The sequence below is a fragment of the Rhododendron vialii genome, chromosome 1a (genome assembly GCF_030253575.1).
Source record: "Rhododendron vialii isolate Sample 1 chromosome 1a, ASM3025357v1".
Taxonomy (NCBI): domain Eukaryota; kingdom Viridiplantae; phylum Streptophyta; class Magnoliopsida; order Ericales; family Ericaceae; genus Rhododendron; species Rhododendron vialii.
Genome location: NC_080557.1, coordinates 3612913 through 3637422, shown reverse-complemented (window position 1 = coordinate 3637422; position 24510 = coordinate 3612913). Strand labels below are relative to the sequence as shown.

At 37.3% G+C, this 24510-nt stretch overlaps 1 protein-coding gene and 2 long non-coding RNA genes across 12 annotated transcripts; 1 reads left to right on the top strand and 2 right to left on the bottom strand.

Moving 5' to 3' along the window:
- Nucleotides 1–5144: 5144 nt before the first annotated feature.
- On the top strand, nucleotides 5145–8700 carry LOC131303846 (uncharacterized). Of its 2 annotated transcripts, XR_009192230.1 has the most exons (3): nucleotides 5145–5344; nucleotides 5567–6107; nucleotides 6315–8700. It is a non-coding gene; the product is annotated as an uncharacterized LOC131303846 (long non-coding RNA). The 2 variants fall into 2 exon arrangements; XR_009192229.1 differs by having other exon boundaries at nucleotides 5567–8700.
- Nucleotides 8701–9873: 1173 nt separating this feature from the next.
- On the bottom strand, nucleotides 9874–18492 carry LOC131303811 (uncharacterized). 9 transcript variants are annotated; one of them, XR_009192218.1, is made up of 5 exons: nucleotides 17090–18492; nucleotides 16775–16919; nucleotides 14696–14792; nucleotides 13067–13138; nucleotides 11772–12128 (listed from the first exon to the last, which is right to left on the bottom strand). XR_009192218.1 is itself a non-coding variant. In XM_058330863.1 (4 exons), the coding sequence occupies exons 1-4, from the start codon at nucleotides 16309–16311 to the stop codon at nucleotides 10037–10039; spliced, it is 318 nt and encodes a 105-aa protein (XP_058186846.1). In that variant the 5' UTR covers nucleotides 16312–16413; the 3' UTR covers nucleotides 9874–10036. The 9 variants fall into 9 exon arrangements, 4 of the variants coding, with proteins under 4 accessions (XP_058186846.1, XP_058186831.1, XP_058186840.1 ...); XR_009192222.1 differs by lacking the exon at nucleotides 11772–12128 and adding an exon at nucleotides 12936–12978; XM_058330863.1 differs by lacking the exons at nucleotides 13067–13138; nucleotides 16775–16919; nucleotides 17090–18492 and adding exons at nucleotides 9874–10065; nucleotides 16264–16413 and having other exon boundaries at nucleotides 11985–12128.
- Nucleotides 12262–12943, bottom strand: LOC131303842 (uncharacterized). The gene is made up of 2 exons (XR_009192226.1): nucleotides 12816–12943; nucleotides 12262–12654 (listed from the first exon to the last, which is right to left on the bottom strand). It is a non-coding gene; the product is annotated as an uncharacterized LOC131303842 (long non-coding RNA).
- Nucleotides 18493–24510: the final 6018 nt, after the last annotated feature.

The following is a 24510-nucleotide window of genomic DNA, read 5'->3' as shown; positions in this document are numbered from 1 at the left end:
CTTGGCCAATACATAAAAGAAATTTTACCACCTGCTAGCATGTGTTGACAATGAAATCTGGTTGTCCAATTTATTTCATGCAACAAGGTATATATAGCATCCAAAATGTCATTGGTGAATTTAAATGATAAGTTTACCACATATTTGCTGTACATTCTTAATTAATCAAGTTGGCAAACCGGACTACCAAAAGTCATATTTCTCATTGTTCTTGTTTCACGAAACATGGCTAAATTACCATTAAAACCTGAAATAACATGACATAATCAAACCGTTACATGGTTAAGTGGTTAAATTACCATGATGTTACACGGTTACATTACGTACCATGATGATTACAACGTTACATTACCGTTCCTAATCTACATTCGAACCGAGTTAAAAAAACATGACATAAACAATATAGCATTCGGAATCGATTTTTTCAAGAAGATATCATGATAAGTTGACCACATCAATGAATGTTTTCTTCATTGTTCAAGTTGGCCAACCAGACAGCAAAAAAGTTATTTCTTTCATGTATATTGTTTCACGGATCATGGCTAAATTACCATTAAAAAGAAAACTTGTCATACTCAAACCTTAACATGGATAAATGGTTAAATTACCATGACGTTATATGGTAACATTACCATGACAATTATAACATTAAATTACTGTTCCTAATCTAGCTTTGAATCCAGCTTAGAAAGAAAACATCGCATATCATATCTACTTCATGACATATCTATTACAGGAATCGATATTTTTAGGTAAACATCACATATCTACTTCATGACAAAATCATGAAATTATGAATATCGGCTTCAATCTTAATTAGGGACACGAAATCATGAATTGATGAATATCGGGTTCAATCTCACTGAACCCAGCCAATTACCCCACTGATTCATGTCTTATTGTGACACACAACAACAAATTTAGCACAATGGGCATAAACAAATCAGTTTTATAAGCGTAACTTAACTCCAACTGGCAAATCCTAACAAAACAACTGAAGAACAAAATGGGGTTTAAGGGACAGACTTACGAAATCTTGCCATGTCGGTTTCGTCACCTTCTTCTCTACCGGTTTCTTCAACCACGTACGACTTGATTGATTTTTGGCGTTGTGAAGTTTTCCGGTAAAAGCCCAATCCGGAAAGGACGGGGGAATGCATTCGCCGTTGGGCGCCGCCGGTATTCGAAAAAATGGACGACGGACGGGATTGGGTTCTCCGACTAGTTTGGGTTTATACAGACTAGGGTTTTCTGCAAATTTTGAGCTCCAAAATCGAATGGATTGTTTCCGTTTAGGATGGATATGGTTGATTGATATCAACAATGAGAATTTCGGGATGAGGACGCGATGATTTTGGAAAGCTGCTTGCCGAAGGAATCGGGATTCTCACAAGGATGAAAGACTTTATGATTTCGTCCCCAAATACACATCTCTATATATAAAATATATATAATAGATAAAACAACAATAAAAGGGCAAAAATGGTATAAAAACTAGTAGGATAACGTAATCATAAATAGCTAGGAATGGGAGGACGAAATCATAAATCTGTTAGGCTTCTAGATGAATAATTAAGCCTCCCTTTTTTAATTTAGGGTAATTTACATATTTAATATGTGGTGTCAAAAAATTTAGCAAAAGATAACACGCGAAAGTATTTCATTTTTCTGTCCAAAAAATTGCACGTGCTCCCGTACTCGACTACCATGTAAGAATGGAGGAAGTAGTTTATTCATTTTTTAACCATTTTTTTCACATGTTGGAGTCATAGGGCCTGTTTGATAAAACTGAAAACTGAAACTGAATGCTGAAAAATTAAGTACTGAAAGCTGAATGCTGAATTTTTTAAGCTGAAAAGCTGTTTGGTAAATATATTAAGTACTGAATTAAAAAAAGATAAATTAATTGTTGTTCCAATTCTCTTTTAATTTACTAATGGTCACAATGTACTTATAATAATAGTGGAATGGTGATTGTCGTGGTGGTGGTGATGGAGTGGCGGCGGCGGTTGTCACACCCCAAAATGAGAAGTGACCGGCCATGAACCACAAGATCAAAGCTCGTAGAACATGTAGCCTAAAAAGAAATTTTATAAAAACTCCCAAGCAAAGATCCACCAAACAGTCAACCATTTTTGTTTATTCAGAACATCCCAAGCCAATAAATTCCACAAAAAGAATGGGGTACAAACATCCCATGAACCAAATAAAATCCAGTGATCCAACAGTAATAAAAGAATCTAGATGTCTGACAAAATGTTTCAAATGCGGAAGCGATTAATAAAATAAAAATATGAAGAGACACCCTAAGGAGGTCAAACTTAAAGAAGTCTCCGAGATGCCGCCAGAGTCCTCCTAACTGCCCAACTTGCCTGAAAAAGAAGTTGGAATAAATCCGTCAGCTGACGAGCTCAGTGAGTAGCAAAGCATGTATATTAAATACAGTTCCAAAACAGGGATCAAAATAATTTACCATATCAACATAAATTTGGCATATGCGGTGAACAACAAAATAATCCATTAATCCAATTAACGATTCATCTGATAAGTCTTAACGGTGATCACCATACAACCTCCAACAATAATGGGGAACCACAACCAAAATCAATAGTACCAAGTGCCAATGAATAAATGTCTCATAATTGGATCCAATATCGAATCATAGAGTCACCACGAGTAGGCAGCCCGTGGAACTTTTCCCGAAGAACGATCCGGTCAATAACAACCGTTGAGCATTAGGGTCACCGGCCTAATCCGGTCTCTTCCCTAATGGCCAGAGTCACCCGCACACAGAGGATTAATTTCCCTGAACTTCAAAAATATGTTCCCATCGATATCCACAAAGTTCTCACCAAAAGATTATTTGAACAACAAATGGTTTCACCAATCCACATGCCAATTTCAAGAACCAAATAAAATAAATACATGTTCCCAATTTCAATCATTAATTTTCTAAAACAATAATTTAAGGGATACGAGAAAGTTCGCAAATACGTAACATGCTTAACCACTCACCTGGGTCCAAAGCAAATGCAATCGAACACCAAAAAGGAAGCTAACCTGAACAATAGAACAATACGAAATGACAAACTAATCAAAGCTTAGTACTGACTCGACAAACTAAGAATATCAGATCTATTAAATTCTTAATCCCCACCCAAATCCTAAATTACTATAATTAGCCACCAAATTGTTAAACCTTATTTTCAATTCCAAACCATCGGTAACCACCACCTACAAATCCCAACTTCATGCACCCAAACCACGTGCGTACAACACACAACTCATCTTGATCTCCATTCATAACTTCTACCGTCACAAACCGTGCACACTCGCACCGTCTCTCTCTAGCCGGCACCCACCAAATCAACATAGAATAATTTTCATCCAATTATCTTGCTACTGAACCGAACTCTGAGTAGTGAAGCAATAAGATTAATTCGAAACTTACCACGATTGAAGACGAGTACAAGGGCGACCTCGAAACCTTTGACTGCGCTGCTCTTTCCTTCTCAACGTTCTCTTAAAAGTAACCCTAATCAAACTTATGAATATCGGTCTAAGTAAACCCTCTTATAAACTTCCCACTAACAACGTGGCACCCTAAATTTTAGTTGATTAGTTAATTAGAATTTACGTATATAAAAAGGCAGAAATATGTTTTCTTATATACACGGCCATCCAACTAATACCAATTTATAGAAAATTACCTTCCAGTACCAGTATTTATCCAAAATTAATTACATACTACAAAGATTACAATCATGACAACAATACCCATAGCGCTCGCAAAATAATTATTTGGGACCCAACCATAACACACATATAATAAATGGCTACGTCGTTAATTAAATAAATAAAAATTCTAGGCCGTAACAGCGGTGGTGGTTGTGGTGTTGGAGTGCTAGCGATAATGGTGGTGGTGGTGGAGTGATGGTGATGTAACGGTGGCAGTGAGTGGCGGTGGTGGCGGTGGAGTGATGGTGTAATGGTGATAGTGAGTGGTGTCGGTGGAGTGAAGTTGTGCATTGGTGGCATTGTGGTGGTGACGACGGCGACGATGTGGTAGTGGTGGTGGTGGAGTGATGGTGATGGAGTGGTGGTGATGGTGATGGTGGCGAAGTGGTGGTAGTGGTGGTGGTGGTATGGTGATTAAATGCAAGTATATAAGAATTCAGTCAGAATTAAGTAGCTCAAAGCTACTTATTTTTTTTCAACTTTTTAGCTTACATTTTAAGTAGCACTTAATTTGTTAAACAATGTATAATGTCGTTATCAAACCTCCTGAATCACTTATTACTTAATTGATTCAGTTTTAAGTGCTGAATTTAGGTTATCAAACAAGGCCTATAGTCATATAATGCTCTTGCGAGATCTCTTTAATAGATTTCATTTGCAAGATGAAAATGGTAGATTTTCGGTGGACGATAATGCAGCGAGTGCACAAGCGTAAGAGCGATATCTGAAATCATCTCAAACTATTAGTAGTAACATTTATGAAAGCGAGGATAAAAAACGAAAGCGCATAGTGAAGATTGAGAACGAGAGAATGTCCTACCAAAAGATTATGTGACTTAGGTTGGAGTACGGTGGAACTGGTGGAAAGGAACTCCATTCTGGTTTCTTTAAAAAAGAACTTTTAAAAAAAGAAGGTAATTTGAAGCTCAAAAATCTTGTGTTTACGTAAATAATTTTCCTATCAATATGAATTTTGTTTGATAGATCTTACTGAGATATTTTAAACGATGCAAAAAATATATAAAAATTATTTTTCATTTTCATTATATTTGAACTTGAAATTACATTCTTTTTGAAAAAGAAGGCTTAAAAAAAAGTGGAACGGCTAGTAAATATCACCATAAAGAAGAAAATACTTAAAGAGCATGTCCCTCACATTATTCTACTGCTATTAAACTATTTCCTCGTCCTCTTAAAGAATAACGTCTTTTGCTCGCCACTTTCTCGGTGGACGATTTTGCCCTTTGTAGTTTTGGCTTGTTGGGTGAAATTGTAAATTCAATTTTTGGAGTAAGTGGGTTACGTGTTTTGTTGTTGGGGCTTGCTGGGTAACGTGGCAATAGGGGGTGAATATTTGTGTTTGGGTGGAGCTTAAAGAGGAGGAGGATATGATGCAAGAAAAGAGAGAGAGAGAGCGAGGGTTTGTTAGAGAGAGAGAGAGAGAGAGAGAGAGAGAGAGAGAGAGAGAGAGAGAGAGAGAGAGAGAGTTTTCGGCGTTCCTCCACCTTCAAACTACTGCATCGCCGTCGTCTTCATTGACTCTGGAGAAGGCAAGCCCAGGTCCTGCGGCTCCGACAAAGATGTCGTCTAAAATCGCCATCGCTGGGTAAGTTTTTAATCGTTGTGGGTTTCGATTGGCTGATTTTTGGGTTTTGTAGGAATTTTTTGGAGTGGGTTTTGTGGGAACTGGGAATTGCTACTTCAATCTTTAGAAAAATTCATATCTATTCCGAAATCAAACCTTATGTAATCGTTTCCTGTTGTTTTATTTCAAAGCACTTGATCACATATTAGGAATTTTAGGGTTTCCATTCCTTACTCCTTACAGATTTTTGAAGCTCCAACTTACCACCACTTCCAAGATCTGCACCCAATCAACCAGAATTTCAGGTATATTGTGCATGCAATTCATAGAAACAAGAATATAGTAAAATTAGATCGAATCTGCTCCGCATGTATATCCTCACCTTTTTTCAAAATTTGTTACGAATACTCTCTGATGTACAAATAGTTTTCATGGAACTGCCATTCTATTTTTCGAGTGCCATAACACCCAGATTTCAGCTTCCAATATGTAGTGATGTGATTAAATTTGCTGGACTTATATTTACTCTAATATGGGGAATAGAGCTCAATTCTTGAATTGGTATTTTGACTGATAATTTGTTTTTTGTGTAAATGAAGAGTGAGTTTACTTCAATCCAGCTGCTAAAAAACTAACATTAGATATGTAGAAATCAGAACTATTTTGCTTTAATTTCTTACCAACCGAATGGAAGTTTAGTTTTCCCTATTACCAAATTAGTGACATCTGTGAATTCCAGGTTGGCAAAGCAGGTGGAGAGAAGTGGAAGCCTATGTCTGAATCTGTAAGATTTCTACTGATATTTACGTAGTTAAGGAAACAGGAAAGCTTGCCTTGTTACGATTGGATAAAGAATTGAAATGGAGATTTGCACCTAATCATTAGTTAATTTTATACTTTCTTCTTGTTCTTTTAAGTTCCTATTTTTCATGCATTTTGTTCCATTCTTTTAGTACTTTGACTTTACTTTCAGATTGTTGGATTTTTGTAGTTTATTGCGATGATTTTGAAAGCTGAAGCTTAAGTGGAGCTCCGAAGTTTATTGGAAAGATTTTGGATATGTTTTATGTTCACTTTTTCAAGCTTTGGATATTAGACATGGTCTTTATTAAGTGTTTTTTGGAATCCTGGTTAGTATGAATCACTAGGCAGATTAAAAAGTTATTAGCCGTATTTGTACATAATCGCATTTTGTTGGGTTACTTGGTAGGAATTGTTGATGGTGTTGATTATCCCTTATTAGTTCAATACATTCTCACCGGTATCATTCCTTTTGCAAGGCTGATTAGGAACTCATGAGTTGTCGTTATTAGATCCATCCGTTTTTTGGTGTGGCTGATCGTAAGCGTGTATTCCCTAATTCCTTCTGGGAATTTGGAGTAGGAGAGGCTTGCTTTTGACTGGTTTTACGAAATTTTACTTGGTATATATCTTTTGGTTGAATTTAAATTCTTATAATGTGATTGGTGACGAAATTTTCCTTGCAAAGATGGATTTTTTGTAATGCATTGTCAATTTTGGATTGTATCTCTGTTGATGTACCAGTTTCTCAAGGAAGTGTGAAGCCAATAATGGCTCATTTTCTAGGGACACATTGATATAACAACTTCCAATGGGCCTTTTTTTAAAAAAAGTTTTACTCATTAGTCGGGCTAATCTCTGTCTTGTCTATTTCTTTCTTTTTCTTTGAAAGATGTGTTCATTGTGTGGTGATCAATAGAATTAATTGGAAGATTGAACTGTGGAATTGAAACTCCATTCTAGAATGAGAAATCTATGCATTCACGGAGATTATAGTGCTTGAATACACTGAATGAATACTATTTCCTACCTTCCAGGTACATGTAGTGTCATCAACCGTGCACATGTGAATAGCACTATAAGTTCAGTTTAGTAAATGAACTTAAATTGCTTATAGCAATGATCGGTTTTATGGGGAAGATTACGCAGTTTATTAGTGATGTTCTTCTAAAAGGATGGTAAAATTGTCGAACGATGATCTGTAATTGTATGGTTTTTCCTAGAATTACAGCTGTATGTGGTCTAACTGGAAAAACAACTGCACACCATATTGAAATTGAGTGACCCTAAATTAAAATTTAATTGGAATTCGTTGTTGTTCTGTTGCTTCAATGGCTCCAGTTGAAGTAAAACTACAAAGACCTAGCATAGAAGTTATATCCATACCTATCTGTGCATGGTAAAGCATAAATAGAATGTTGCATTTTAATGTGAATTTGCTATTTGCATGCTTTGGAACTTTAAGACCATAGTTACCCCACAATAGTTTTTGCAGCCTTGAGAGTCAGAGTCCTTGGCCTGATTCAAGTAGATCTGAGCCTCAACCCCTACATGTGAATCAGAGTCTTTGGTTCATTTTTTTTGCATAGTTTTCAGAAAAAGATGGTCACTGTTTGGAGTAAAATCACGACATTTCGAGTCTTGCAAGGACATAGGATACATGTACATTTAGTAAGAAACAAGGAGGTAGCACAGTGAACAATGTACTACAAAGACTAAAATTTAGAATTACAAATGAAAACTTACGCAGATGTATCTAGCAAAACTGTACTGTTTTGGTAGAACTATATTAATATATGTTCAAGTGTGTTGGCCTTTTGTACTATTTTACTTCATTCTGTGCTTTTGGTCTAAGCTACTACTTAAGTACTCCTAATTTAGCTAACAGCAATCAATTATTCTTCTATCATATTATTGTTTGATAATTTACCCCAAATTTTGATTCTTTTCTTTAAAATCAATACATGCTACATTCCAGATCCAATTCCAGGCATATCCAGTAGCGGAACATATAGATTGAGATCGAGAAGCATAAAAACCAGAAACAGAAATAGACTCAATGGAAATAACATAGAGATATGCATCTAGAAGCTCTGCATCGCGATCTTGAATTGCTGGTACTAGCATTCGACCTGGGAGGGAGGTTACTACTTCAAAGTGGTCAATCGGCTCTGCCTTCACCTTTGTGGCTTTACCAAAATCTCCAATGAAAGAACCCGGAGCTGCTTGCTCGGATGCTTCCCGTGCTACGGGTGCTTCAGGGTCTCTATCTTGAGAAACTGCCTCTTTAATAGGCTCTGGAATGGGTCTTGTGTACTACAACCCTTGCTGTTTACTCTGCTGTTAGTGGTGCTTCCATTCTGGCGCAGGATTGGGATATTAATCCTTTGGCAATTGTATAAAAAAAACCCTGTAGTCGAAGTCATGCAATTAGCTGAATAACTTCACACCTTTTGTTCAAGGCAAAAGCTTATCTAGACCATAACTTCTACAACTAGGAACTTCTGATGATACACTTGATCAAACTTATCCATATAACCTTTGCTATGATCAACAAGAACCATAATTGAAAGAAAATCCAAAACGCATCTATACAACGGGCATGAATGATGTGCTTTGCACGTCGGCATGCACCTAGTTTGGAACATAAAAGACATGTCCCTCACATTGGATTTTTAAAAGATTGCCTTTTGCCTTTATTATTGTTATAAAACACTTTTCTTTACTTTTTATTTTTTATTTTCGGATTGATGCGTAAGGAAGACCTTTTCATACTGCACAACAAATGGAGATGTTCTACTTTTTTTATTTGAATTTTTCAGTTACCACATTCTACTTTTTTTATCTGAATTTTTTATTTGATAAAAACAATAACAACATAACATAACCCATTTAGTCCCTAATCATTGGGGGTATGGATGGGGATGATTGGAGACAGACCTAATCTTTGGCAATATATGCACAAAGTGTCTGCTCTCAGAATACCACTAAAACAGTGGCCCCTCTGAATCTCCAAGAACCGAGGAGCTACTGAATTTTTTATTTGATAGTTTAGAATAAATATTCTCTCTCTCTGTATTTGGTATCGAGAGGTGAGAAGAGAATAAGGAAACAAATGAGACGACAGAACTAGTAAATATGTAAGAACACTTTGGGGTATTTTGGTCATTCAACCCAAAATGGGAAAAGCTCCTCCGGACCCCATTCTCCATTCTTTTTTCCTTTATCAAAAAATCAGCAAATCTATTTCGGCAAAATAGGTTTTAGAATTGAGCTGCCAAACACCCACAATGCAATAAGGAGAATGCCAAGGCAAAAATGGGCTTGCCAAAAACCCCAGAATGCCATTAAACCAGCTCTTGACCACTGAGGTTACCTTGGCCTCACTCTCTGATCCTCAATGTCTCAGGACACATTTTTAGGATATATAAACAGGTCTTCTAATTTCCTACGCGAACAAGTGAGAATATAAATTACAGTCCAAGATTTCATCAAGAAAATATAGTTAACTCCTTCAAACAACAAAAATTCGTAAGATGTTAGCCTGTATAACCTCTTAACAAAACCTAGAGTTTTCGTAAAACCTTGAACATGGCTTAGATTCTTCGTCTGGGCAAAAACGAAAAACAAGTCACACTTCTCAAATGTCTCGTAAATTTATCCAAAAGGGCCCCGTGCTTCAAATACACGGCACCTTCAATCTCCACAGGCAAACGCCTCGTCACAATGATGATCCCGTGCTTCAAATGCATGGCACCTTCAATCTCCACAGGCAAACGCCTCGCCACAATGATGATCCGATGCTTTCCGGTGCTCTGCAACAAAATACTCCAGCAACTTCATCCCGTCCCAATAAAATGTCTTAGAGCATTCTTGCTTTCTCTTTCGCTAATCTTCCAAGCCCCATTAGCTCTAAAGCAGGAAGAGGCCCCTTTGTTTTCCTTCAGAACTGTAAACCTTTGAAATTAGAACTATTATTCCTTTTTGCAACACCCCAAAACTAGTTGAATTCTAAACCGACGGCACAACGATTGATTTTTAATCTTCCTGCAGCAAAGCAAAGCAATAGCGAGTTAGTTATGTCTTATGTGTACCTAAGTACATAACAAACCGATAGCTGTATGTTCATAATATGGAGTATCATTTTAACTTAACATATCAATGTTCGTATGTTCATCCCACAAAAAATATAGGGGGAACCCTTTAACATTGGACATGTTAACGCAACGAAATTTGTAAAATCCGAGAAGACTTTCTACCCTTGAGAAATTAGAGAGAAACCTAAAAGAGAAACTCAAAGGACCCCATTGGTACAAAAAGAAAAAACGACAGTATCTTCATATTTTTGGTAAAACATTGATATTATCTTTAATTAGTTGTCATCTATGAAATCCTTAGAAATCCACCTCAAACCCTCAATTCGTAAAATTGGTATCTCAATAAAGAGAAAGAGCAATATCCTAATTAATACAGGTCAAAATCAAGTGGATTCTTGAAATCCCAAAAATATTGCCCGAATTAATTGAAATCAAGATTGTTTGGATTCCTTAAGTGTTGTACAGCAAATTAAATAATTAAAAAATTTAATGGCACAAGTATGGAATTATCTTTTCTTATAAAAATAACTTGTGACTTCCCTAGATAAACCTGGAAGCAATACTCCTGAATACCATTAGGGCGCTTCAAGGGGTTAGCCCTCTTCTTTGTCTTAATTCTTATTTCTTTCTGTGATACTTTGAATTCTAGTATGTCTGAATTGAATTGATGCATGTAGGTTTTGCGCTTTTGAATAGCTTGAAACAAGATGGCGGTGTCACGTAAAGATTGTACGAATGTGATCTTTCATGTCATCGTTCTTGTTGCCCTCAACATTATACATAACCCAAAGTTAGTGAATGGGGATTCCACCTTGATTGATCGCGTTTGTCGCAACACACCATTCCCCATCGATTGCCACAACTGTTTGGATTCCAATCCTTTGAGTAGCCAAGCTGATGTGAAAGGCCTTGCCAGGATCGCAATCAACTGTTCATATGCTCCAGCTACTGATGTTGATAATCTGCTCAGGACTTATACGACATACGGCCAATCTAAATACATGTTCTGCTTACAACAGTTCGACTCTATTGTGCAGAACCTATCACTAGCATTGCAAAGTTGGAAGAATAACCACTATCGAGATTCACAAAATCTACTAGAAAAAGCATTGGGTGCTTACTCTAAGTGTCTTAAAAGCCTTAACAAGCCGAGATATCTGGACCCGTTTTTGGTTGGACTAGCCAAAACCAGAATTTCTTGTGAGAATTCTATTGGAATCCTTTCAAGGATTAGTTCTTAAGCCAATATCATACTATATCTCAAAGATAGCATTTGCAAGTTGGAATAAATACATGCAAGTCTGATGCATGTTGTAAGCAAAATGCGTATTCGGAAACATGGTTTGAGTATTCTCCATCTAAGGCCATTTGCCAATCATTCATTTGACTGACCCCAAAGGAGTTTATATCACCTGCTAGCTCTTGACTATTGAGGTACATTGGCCTCACACTATGATCCTGTATGTCTCTGGGCACATTCAAGATATAAACAAGTCTTCTATTTGCTATGCAATCCAATAAATGAGAATTTAATTTACAGTCCAAGATTCGCTCAAGATAATATATTTATCTTTCAAACAACAAAAATATGTAAAATGCTGGCCTTACAACTACCTCTTAAAAAAAGGTAAGAGTTTCCTTAAACCTTGAGCATGGCTAAGATTGATCTGGGCGAAACATGTAACCGGTCACACTTCCCAAATGTCGCATAAATTTACACAAAAGAGCCAAAATCATGTTAGTCATTAAATCAATGGAATTACCATTCAATTTCTCTAACCAACTCAATCGAGCATATCTACCAAAATCATCCTCGTGGGGAACCTCAGAGGTAAATGTGTCACAAGCATCTTGAATCTCCACAGGCAAATGTGTCACCAGAATGATGATCCAATCCTTCCGGTGCTCTGCAACAATATACTCTAGCACTTATTTGCATGAAGTGGGAGCAGAAGCGAAAGCGTGAGCATAGACCATACACTAATAGTACAAGAGTAAAATTTTATGCCAAGTCCATAGTAAGCGTAATAAATTGGCAAGTGTTGCAATATACTAGTTTTATTTTCTAGATATCATGACTTGGGCTAGATACATGAGTTCATCAAAGACCAATTAATAAAGCCAAGTGATAAGTCCTTGCCTTTTCTATACAAGGATTGTATAGAAGCTCCCATTTGTAAGGAGCGTGCTTCCAACTCAATGGGAGCGGGCTCCAGTCAAGCTCCTTAGTTGGGAGTGCAAGCGCGTGCTCCTAAGACGGGAGTGACACCACTTTAGAAGCTCTCTGCAACTAAGCTTTAGCAACTTCATCCCCTCCCAATCAAATGCCACGGAAGGTTCATCAAGCAACTAAATTGGTCTCTCTTGGAAGCAACCTCGCAAGCTGCGCCTTCTTTCTTTGACACCTAGAGAGCATTCTTGCTTTCTCTTTAGCTAATCTTCTGAGCCCCATTAGCTCTAAAGCAGGAAAAGGCCCCCTTGTTTTCCTTCAAGCACTTCAAACCACTGAAAGTTGTCAAGGATTGTGAATTCGTCCTTGATCGCATCTTTTAGCGAGAGCCGGTTGAGTTGAAGCTTTTGGGTTATCTCGTGACAGTTTCCAGCGATTTCTCCAGCCTAAGGCTTGAGAAATCCAGCTAACATGCACAAGGAAGTGGTTTTTCCTGAGCCATTGGAGCCCATTAGCACTAGGGCACCACCGTCGTGGAGGAAGACATTTATGAGACGTCGTTGAGGAGGAGACAAGGGAGTGGTGGTCTATGAAGAGACATTTTGGATTGTAAGTGGGCTACTATAGTCAAATTTATGGATTCTGCCAAAAAAAATCATTTGTTTAGAAACTAACCCATAGAGTTCCAAGAGCTAATTGCCAATGCCCAGCCTCATTTGATTCAGAGGTTGCAGGACAAGATAATTCCTGTCATGAAACAGAGGGAAATAAGAAATTAGTTCTCCTGAACTTAACTTAAAAAAGATAATCTGACACATAATTAGCAACTGAATTTACGATGAATTCATAGAAAAATTAGCTCAAGAATAGACCGGCATCACCTATATTATGATTTTACACCATGATTGTGACTATCTGACTTAGGGGATGATAAGGCTACCGGTCAGTAGCTGCAGTAAGATCATAACTATAGACTAACATCTTACCCGATAATCAGTCCTGAGGTCTTGGTTGATAAACAGGGGGTGCAAAAAGGAAAAACTTTACGCATATCACATGCATTGTTGCATACTAATGTTATGAAATTTAAAACAATTCAAAGAGGTGCATACTGCAAGTATACACCAACAAGGGGTGTGTATATTGTAGCAATTCCCATGAAAGCAAGAAACAAAAATTCATCCAGGTAAGGAGCCAGGAACTTGGCTTCGGGGAAATTGCTTTGGGTCGTTTACCACTGTCAGTCAGGATTTGACACAAAAATTTACATAGTGACACAACTATGATGTTTTAAAGTTTTCGTGCTAATTAGTTATAAAATCCAATGCTGATAAAAAAAAAAAAAATACTACATACAGTGCAAAACTAAAATTTGCAGATGAGAATAGAATCTACTTCATCCAGCCTAAAGAAAATATAAAAAACAGACAAATGAATTGCGTTGTTTCATTATAACTTAACATATCAATGTTCGTATGTTCATCCCACAAAAAATATATTGGTGTGTTCATAATTTCAAATTTATTAGGGGAACCCTTTAACATTGAACGTGTGAACACAATGAAATTTGTAAAATCTGAGAAGGCTTTCTACCATTAAGAAATTGGAGAGAAACCTAAAAGAGAAACTCAAAGGACCCCGTTGGTTAAAAAAAAAAAACTACGAGGGATTATCTCTGACACTATCTTCATTTTTTTGGTAAAACTTTGCTACTATCTTTAACTAGTTGACATCTATGAAATCCTTAGAAATCCACCTGAAACCTGTAAAATTGGTATCTCAATAAAGAAAGAGCAATATCCTAATTAATACATGTCAAAATAGATTGGAACCTTGAAATCCCAAAAATATTGCCCGAATGAATTGAAATCAACATTGTTTGGATTCCTAAAGTGTTGTACAGCAATAACTTAAAAAAATAATAATAATTAATGGCGCACATATGGTATTATCTTTCTCTATAAATAACTTCTGACTTCCCATTGAAATCAGATAAACCTGCAAGCATTATACACCTGAATACCACAGGGTTACAAGGCGCTTCAAGGGGTTAGCTCTCTTCTTTGTCTTAATTCTTCTTTGTTTCACTTGACACAATGCAACACCTTTTTGTGATACTTTGAATTCTAGTATGTCTTAATGTCATTTAGAGGTTGAATTGATGCAGGTTTTGTGCTTTTGAATTGCTTGAAACAAGATGGCAGTATCACGTAAAGATTGTTCAAATATGATCTTTCTTTATGTCATCTTTCTTGTTGCCCTAAAGACTATTCATAACCCAAAGTTTGTGAATGGGGATGTCACCTTGATTGGTCACGTTTGTCGCGAAACAGCATATCCCGTCGATTGTAAGAACTGTTTGGATTCCAATCCTTTGAGTAGCCGAGCTGATGTGAAAGGCCTTGCAGGGATCGCAATCAACTGTTCATATGCTCTAGCTATTGATGTTGATAATCAGCTCAGGGCGTTGACAGGATACAGCCAATATCAATACACATTCTGCTTACAACAGTTTGATTCTATCATGCAGAACCTATCACTAGCATTGCAAAGTTGGAAGAATAACCAATATCGAAATTCTCGAAATCTAGTAGAAAAAGCATTGGGTGCTTACTTTAAGTGTCTTAAAAGCCTTAACAAGCCGAGCGATCTAGACACGCTTTTTGTTGTTCTAGCCAAAACCAGAATTTCTTTTCAGAATTCTTTCGGAGTCCTTGCACAGATTAGTTCTTAAGCCAATATCATACTATATCTAAAAGATAGCATTTGCAAGTTGGAATAAATACATGCAGGTCCGAATGTCTGATACATGCAAGCAAGTTGCGTATTGATAAACATGGTTGAGTATTCTCCATCTACGGCCATTTACCAATCATTCATTTGAGTATCGTCGATCTTGAAACGTTGTTGAAGAAAAGATTTTGTGAGAGAGAGAGAGAGAGAGAGAGAGAGAGAGAGAGAGAGAGAGAGAGATTTGGTATAGGATTAATTTTGACTAGTCAAATTGGACAAGTAACAAGGGAACCTCAGCTGCAGATGAAAAGATGGCCATGTTGATCCACCATGGAATTTTAGAAATCTAATCCAAAAAAAAAAAGATTGACCAAATTATAGGACGGAAGGGTAGATAGGTATGCGAGTCCAATTGAGGATCGAACCTTTTCCCTTTTGCAAAATCCGAGTCACAAGCCCATTTTATTATTGAAATTTTTTCCCCAAGTAGCAGGAGAAGAAAAAGTGGTACTACATTGATTATACGACTTGTTAAAAACATTATATATGCTCTTTGATTAATAGCTAGATTTCTATGTGAAACTTAAAGGAACCCGCTTGTTAAAAGCATAATATATTCTCTTTGAATAGTAGATTTCTATGAAATCCACTTGAAGTCAATTGGTGTTCTTAGTAAAGAAAGAGCAACCTCCTAAAATTGCTAGTCAAAATCGATTGGATTCGTGAACCTAAGTAGATTGTATTTTTCTTGTAAAGAGCAATTTCCTAATAAAATGAAATCAACATCGTTTGAATTCTAAGATTAGTAGAGGTTTGAAATTTAAAGGAATTTACTGTCACAGATATAGTAGATTGTCTTCTGTCACGAGTAACTTTTGATTTCCGAGGACAATCCACTAAAACCAAACAAAATTGTTGAACGCCACCAAAGTATTACAACTACAGGTTTCGAGGACACTCAAAAGGGTTAGCCTTCTTCTTTGTCTTAATTTCTTCTATTAAACAATACTAGTGTTAACCGCGCACTCTACGCAAGATGCCTTTGAGTCCGTAGACGATTCGGACACTCTATCACAAAGAAATATACCCGCGCTTATAGTCATATGCGTAAGCAAATTAAAAAAAACATGAGAGAGTACCTGTATAGACAATAGGTGGTTTTTGCCCCTGCAGCAAATTTCAAACATGACTCTACATTAAGCAAAGAACGTCAATAAGCATGTAAAGAAGTTGATGGTCTTCCCACTTAAAAATGGTCTCTAAAGATTCAAAAAACCAGCAAAAAGCTTAACACATAGAAACATTATAAGGGAGAATTCGATATGATTCCCCTTATTCTTGAATGAAGTTGATATGCCATCTATGTGCAACACAGTTGCATTTTGCCATCTATATGCCACCTATACAACTTGTAAAATTTTTTACTGGTGAGTACCTTTCCAGGATGTTTCTAGTTTACTAGGAGAAATATTTTGTTCTTGTAGTCTACTTTTATCTAGTTCTTACAAAATAAAAAATAATAATCACATTTATTTAAAACTTAGGCATATCCAATAATAAAGGAATCCAATATTAGTTTTGAAGAACAATATATGTTACTTCTCCTAAGTCCAAGGTACGTTAGCTATCTGTTGTGTCACAAATTTTTACCTCCTTTCGGGAACTCCTTAGACTTCTCATTTTGAGTTTCTTTTTCCATTCCTTCTTATTTCACCTTTACCTCACATCTCCTGACTTCATTAAAATCACATATACACTTTGCTTGCTTTTCCTTTTGTCTTCTCTATGCTGAATTCTGAAAACAAGAACGCATTTTTTTGTGAGTAATACATAACCATCCATATATTAGTTAAGAAGTTAAGATATTACTTATTGAGGGGGATGAGAAGCAAAAAAGGGGTAGGAAAACATGAATCATAAGAAAACATGCACATAATATACATAATTTGGGCAACTATAGAGTACCTACTGCATATCTGAATCAAAAGGCATAGGAGAACTTTCACAAGCTCCCTCTTTCATCCTTGAGTTTAGACCGCAACACCTCTAGAGGCATCTTGGGTTCCATTACCAGTCCACCCTGTTGGGGAAGAACGTTTATAGTTGTCATTGCCAGAATGAACAGATGCCTGCAAACCAAACTGAGTTAGGCAATAGGCATTCATTTCTAACGAAAATAAAAGAGAAAGGGAGAACTAAAGCTAACCCCAAATTAAGAAATTTTTCTCGACAGCATGTGCCTTAGCTGCAGCTGTACAATTGCTATTTGGATGAGACAGAAGTGCATGATGGATCGCTCAAGGACTGATACATTTGTTCCAAAACATTTTTGTCAGACGATTCAACAGGCAATCATCTCAACTCATAATGGTGTGTGAGACCATTCTAGGGCAACCACCCCAAGAAACATCCCTTCTCTCTTCATATTAGTCTCATTCTCTGAGTTCAGTTTCTGAACCACCCAATTCTTCAATTGGAGTAAATGCAAGGGCTTTTAAGGTAACTATGTACCGTGTGCTTTGGCCATAAATCAGGCCATAAATCACTAATCGATAAAAATCAGAACCGGCCCAAAATCTTAATCTTCAATTGAACAAGGCTCTAGGTCATATTTGGTTGTTTCTTTCAAAACGTTTTCCAAAGCTGTTTGGCAGAGCTTCTAAATGCACACCATTTCAATCATTGCCTCAGTATAACAGGATCTGATGAAGTGTGCGGATAAATTGACGGAACGGTAGAAGAGAAGGGTTTTCCCACCATGGCTGCAACATCAGTTGCCCTGCCAAGAAATGGTCACATCTTCTCAACATATGAACTTGAGAAAAATATCATTATACTAGGTTATTCAGTGCCCATGGTTCCTGTATTTAGAGAAAAGTATCATTATACTTGGTTATTCAGTGCTCATGGTTCCTGTATTTAGCAACAGTAGCAGCAGAACAGGAAAAGATTAGAAAATGCGAATCAAAAACAGATTATATACCGAATTCCATGCACAAACAAACTCATAACCATACATACCTACCTACCTACCTACATACATACAAACAAAAATATATACGCCTACGTATACAAAGGGTTGTTGGTGTTTTTGAAGTAACTGGAATCATTGGCTTTGACGATCTAATGAACGGATGACCAAGATCATCGAGTTAAAGAGAAGTTCAACCACCCTTAGGAACATCCCTTCTCTTTGCTTATTAGCTTCATTCTCTCATTAGCTTGCGTACATATCCAGATATTCTTTTTGAGTGATTCTATTTGCACACCTTTAATCTCAGTACACACTGGGAGCTTTTAAATGCACATACTTCTTTAGAGGACCATCACGGAACCACAAGAGAATCTCCAAAACGCATACTCATTTCTTGATACATGATTCTTGCTTTTCCCGACATGACCTCCACCCCAAACTCCATCAGCTTTCAAATTCAAAGCAACCCGTGCAAGTTTGTATATTCTGACGGCAAGAATGTACCACTTCTGAAACTTTGGCAATTAATGAACCTCCGCTCAAAAAATTTAGAACATTGCTGAATAAACCTTTAGAGCTGCTTTTTTTCGTTAAGGTGGATCCTTGATTTATTAACTTGTGTCTTAAGTTTCATGAAACCCTGTGTGTGTCTCATGTTTTATTTCTGTTTTTCAGTTGTTTCCACAAACATCATCTTTTGTTATTGTGTATCTTGTTCGATTCTCTGATCTTCACTCGGAGGAGGCTGACTTCTCAGTACCTTCATAATCTTCTACATGGCTCTCAATTAGTTTTCAGTTAATGATAAGCACCCATTAATGCAATGCAGGATGCGCTAGTATCTAGTTTTAGTTAATTTCATCGCTTAATTAGTTGCTTCTTAATTGCGTTTACTTATAAGGTATGTTGTTAGTGCTTTCAGGTAAATCGTGTGAATAAGACATATTTTGACATCATCCATGGCCCGAGTGCGTCCAAGTACCCGAGGAACCAATGAAGACTCTGTCGGCTCCTGAAAATCTGTCTAAGTATGGAAAAATCACTTTTCGAAAAAATATCGATTTTCGAGATAAAAAGTGGCGGTAATTGATCCTTGAATTTTTCTAAGAGCAACTTCAAAATTGCAAGATTTTATTCAAAGATTAAGGTAATGTTTTGAGCCATTTATTCGATAGAAAAGTGTGCTGTTTTCTGTTTTACACTAAAAGCTGGGGGTCAACATTTTGATTGGATTGAAATCTCAAAATTCTGGTAATGCCATTGTTTCCAAATGGGGGGTATTTCCTTATTTTCATTAAATAAATTAAAGTAAAGAAAAGGTAAAAGAAAGGTTTAAAATGCAATCTTTACTTAAGTTTAGAAAATGAAAAGAAGATGCTGTGGAGATTTGCCCGAGCAGAAGCAGAATTGCCCGAGCAAGAGGCAGGTAGCCAAGGCAGAAGATGACGGCCAAACATCGAGCTATTGAGCTCGGCATCGATGTCAAGGGATAAGGTCCATCGATGCCGAGCCCCTTAGTGGTCCAGTCCCTTAACCATCTCGGCATCGATGGGATGCCATATGTTACATCGATGCCAAGCCCCATAGTAGAACACTCTAAGGCCGTTGCCATCGATGCCGAGGGACTTAAGGGCGAATTTTCAGAGCATCTATGGGAATATTCCAGGCGCGGATCTTAGAAGTATAAAAGCTTATGTCATAATTTTGTAAAACAAGTAGAATTAGATTTGCTTACCTAATTTTAGATCTAGATCTAGATTCAAATTGTTCTTGAGTGTTCTTCATTTTCAGTTTTAAATACTTTAATTTCTGCCTTTAGTTGTTAGTTTTTGATATTGTTGCTTTAATTAAAGTTGTTTATTTTCTCCCGATCTATCTTAATTTCTAGTTTATTTCAAGTCTTGTGATTTCATTATGTTAAGTAGATTTTCACTTGCTCTTATCTCTCTAGATATGGGTGAGTAGTTTTAAGGGTTAGGTCATGAGGTGATTAGCACCTCATGGCTCGGGCGAAAATTGCATTTTGCATCCAATAAAGCTTTAAACTTTGATTTGAAAATTGATGTGGGGTTCGGGTTTGTTTGTCAAATCTCCGAGGTGTTAACCTCTTTGATCATGTGTAGGTGGGAGCTTCGCCTACCCACCACACATGATGCTTAGAGCTCTGTCGCTCGAGGTATTTGCCAAATGAATTCTAGAGCTAGCTTGGTTCTCAAATCATTTTATCTTCCAATTTGAGAACTATAACCAAGTATCTTAAATTGTGTAGTTGGGTGAAAAGTGTGATTTAGCTCGGGTCTTGGGTGTTAATAATTCCTAGACCTAGCCTATCTTTTCTCTAGTTAATTCGTTTTTAATTTAGCCTTTTATTTCCACCGTTTAAAGTAAAACAAAGTTGGCTATCTAAAAGCCGAAAGCCCTTACTTGCATCTACAAATCCAGTAAAGCCATATAATTTTTCCCTTGGGTACGATCCTGGATTTCCGGTTTATTATGCTTCAATCGACGTGTTAAACCCTACGCTTGGGGTATTATTCCACATTATCATCGGAGTAAGCGAAGCAGTTAATTATGTTGTGAAGTGCTCGTAAAAGCTTTAATAGTTGACGGCTTAGGCTGTGCTGCTTGCTCTAATTAATTTTTTCGATCCTTGCTTTGTAGGAGAAGTCGAGAGAGCTCAAGCGAATTGCTTCCCTAAAGTTGGAGAGATCAGGGCAGATGGATTAATGATATATTGTGAGATCGTTTTGTCTCCTTTCTTGACTACTAATAATGCCAGTGGTGTATGTATCAATTGTGCACTTCATCATCTATTGTCTCTAGCAGGTGAAGCAAAAATTGTTCTTCTATCACCTTCCTGATTCGTTGCCCATAAAGCATGTTTTCCAAGAAGAGAAAGGAACATGGTTTATTCACATGGAAGTGTGTACTTGGAGGGTTTCTGATAAGTTGTGTTTACCAGAATGTCCTGCTGCACAAATCAGGGATCAAAGCTCTAAGATCCTTGTTTCCACTCTAACAACCGGATATAGGGTATTTGGCTCCAAAGTACCTTCAATACGGGAAAGCACTCGGAGAAAACTGATGTTTTCAGCTATGGAGTTGTGATTCTCGAAGTGGTATGTGAAAAGAGGCTGATTGATGGAGAAAATTTTAGCCAAAAGATGGTGAATTGTTGATTCGGTTTTGGGGGTTGTACTCCGAAGTGAAGGTGGTTGAGGTGGCGGATGAGAGGCTAAAGGGGGAGTTCGAGGTGGGGGGAAATGGAGAAGCTTTTGCTTCTGAGTTTGATATGTGAACCTGGATTGCTTTGCAAGGCCATCTCTATAAGGAGGGTTTTGCAGATTTTGAACAATAAAGCAGAGGTGGTGGTTGTGCCGAAATTGAAGCTGAGTCTCAGTTTCTCATGTGGAGTGTCATTGAGTCTTGAAGATATTGTTTTAGATGGAGAAGAGGAAATTCAGACACCAGAGCACATGTTTGAGGTCAAAATGTGTGAAATAGAAATAGCGGTGGTCATGTTTTTTTAAAAAAAATTAATGTAGAGCTTGATTCTTTTCATCCTTTTGTGATTTTTTTTCATAGGGAGAAATAGTGTTTGATGTTGTTTTGTTCAATTTAGCCACGTCCAAATCACAATAAGTTCAATGGCCTGTGTTTGGTGTTCCCTCTTTTTTCTGTTTATTGAGAATGGATTATGTACAGATGAGTAGTACTACTTCTCTTATTGCATACTAATTTCAGTTTCATTCGAATGTTTACGATATCATTTTAGACGGGGAGGAAGATAGTGAGACACTAAATCACTTGTTTGAGATCCAAGTTGGGTAAAGTATAGGATGTCATGTTTCTGTTATTGTAGTGCAGATGCGGATTCTTTTCATTCTTTTGTTTTTTTGTCTTTGATCGACAGAAATTGTTTTTCGTTGTTTAGTTAAGCTGCATGGAAGATTATAAGTTGAAGTCCATTGGCCTGAGTTCAAAAAAAATGAATTGGACTGTTTGGTCTTCAACTTACTGATCTATACTCCATTTGTGTCCTCCGGGTGTTATGGTGTAGCAGGAATCATCGTGTGTATCAAGAGTCTTCTTTTTCACTTTTTAGTGGATGAGGCTTCGAGGGAGGTTGGCGGCTTATTTAGTTTGCAACCAAATCATCGGAGCAGTGATAAGCCCTCGATAGTGTTTATAAATGGGCTTATCATTACCAATTTTGTCCATCTTTTGTGCATAATTTACTTTAATTAGTTGATATTGCGCGGAGTTGGTGTTTTTGGCCCTTACAGGTTAAAGGGTAAAAAATAAGGCATTTCGTATGCCAAGGAAACCAATCCGGGATCATCCAAAGAGTCAAGACCATGCGGCATCCCGCCACCGAGTCCCAAGGAGCATGTAAAGAAGGGTCGAAGGCTATTCGGGGCTTCAAAGGGGTCGTTGGAAAGAAGAAAACAATTTGGAAGTTTTCTGCCAGCAATGTACCGGTACTGCGGATCTATGGTGCCTATACAACTCGGACAGATTTGGTCCAAAATGCTGAGAAACAAGACTTGTACCGGTACCGAGATTTCATGTTATCGGTACAACCTGGAAAAAATCTGCTTTTTGTGCCCGACTTTTGTAGCTTTTGTAGCTTTCTAGGGGCATTTAAGACCTTTGTAACTCATTTTTAAGGGGCTATAAATACCCCCAGACTTGATTGAGATAGGTTATCTTTCATTTTTGCACTTTCTCTCTCTACCTCCATACCTCCATTAATGGAGCTCCAACCTCTCTCCTCATTCATGTCTTGAACAAGGATTTTAGGTACAATCTAATTACTTTCAAAGCTTTTCGCCTTCATTAAAGTTGTAGGGAATCTTCTCCTTTTCGAGGATCTTGTATTTTTTTTGAATTTAATCAATGTTTAGTTTTCTCCTTCTCTTTACCCTTGCTCATTTCATGTCTTCTTTCGATATGTGTGAGTAGTGTAGTAAGGCTAGGTTGTGGGATGATTAGCATCCCGTAACCATGGGTGTTGCTTGCTCTTCTCTTGTAAAACTTCATTTTCTAGCTTAAGCATGTGTTAGGGTTGATTTTATGTATCAAAACTTAGAGGTGTTAATCTTCTTGATCAAATGTAGGCAAGGGTTAGGCTACTTGCCACATTTGATACTTGAAGCTATGTCCCTCTTTGTGTTTGTCTAAATGTCTCAAAAGAACCCTAGACTTGCTTAACATCCTTGCTAAAAAGAGAGGAATCAAGCTTACCTTTGTGTTATGGGTGTTGACTATCCCTAAGCCTAGCCTTTAGATTAATCTCCAGTTAAAAAGCTGTAGTTAGGTTAAGTAGCCACTTTACCTAAATCTCTCAGTTGGCCGTCTCAACGCCGAAGTTTGGTTGGCGGTCCTAACGCTAAAATCTCTACGCAAGCTAATCTCCGAACCGAGTTATGGATGCGCTCCCTGTGGATTCGACCCCGGACTTCCGGGTATTATTATGCTTTCAACCGACCAAGCCCTATACTTGGGGCATTCTTATTGCAACACACTTTAAGGTCGCAAGCAAGCAGATGTCTTAAACAAGTGTAGAAATTATGTTCTTTGCAATAGCTACCCTGGTGGAGGTCTTGGCTGGGATTAGGGGTGGCAAACGGGCGGGTTTGGGTCAAATTGGGTAAGTTGTTAGTGGGTTGGGTCTTTAATGGGTCATTGACCCATTTAGACCCATTAACTATGAGTCTAATTACCCATACCCAACCCGACCCATTTATTTTAAAGCAAACCCGACCCGCCCATTAACCCAATTACATATATACTAAAAATTATGATCGAAAAATTAGAAAAGTAAAAAAAAAATTATGATCGAAACTCATAAATTTTTTCAAAAAGACGAGAATAAGTAATTATAAGTTTGATTTTTTTTTTTGTCTGATTTTTTTTTTGTCTTTATTCAGAAAATTATAAGTTTCGATCAAATTTTTTTACTTTTCCGATTCCTCTCATCAAAACAAATTAATAAGTCACAAAACAAAAAAAATGCAAAAAAAAATTTGAATAAGGACAAAAAAATAAGTCAATTTTTTAATCCAAACCCTTTGCGGAACTACCATGAGAGAAATTTATTCACGGCGAAGCACAATTTCACGGGTCCATTCGCATAATTAATGGATGAGATGTGTTTTCAATTTTGACTGGTCAAAATAATTATTACCGGTCACAATTGATTTTTAATTCGGACCATTCAAAATATTTTTGGACGCGTGTGATTTAGCACAAAACAATTGAATAAAAGAGGGAGAAGGCCATGTTCTTGGAGATTGGGGTGGGGGCGGGGGGAGAGAGAGAGAGAGAGAGAGAGAGAGATAGTGAAGATTGGGGTGGGGTGGGGTGGGGGGGGGGGTGCGGGGAGAGACAGAGAGAGAGAGAGCTCCTG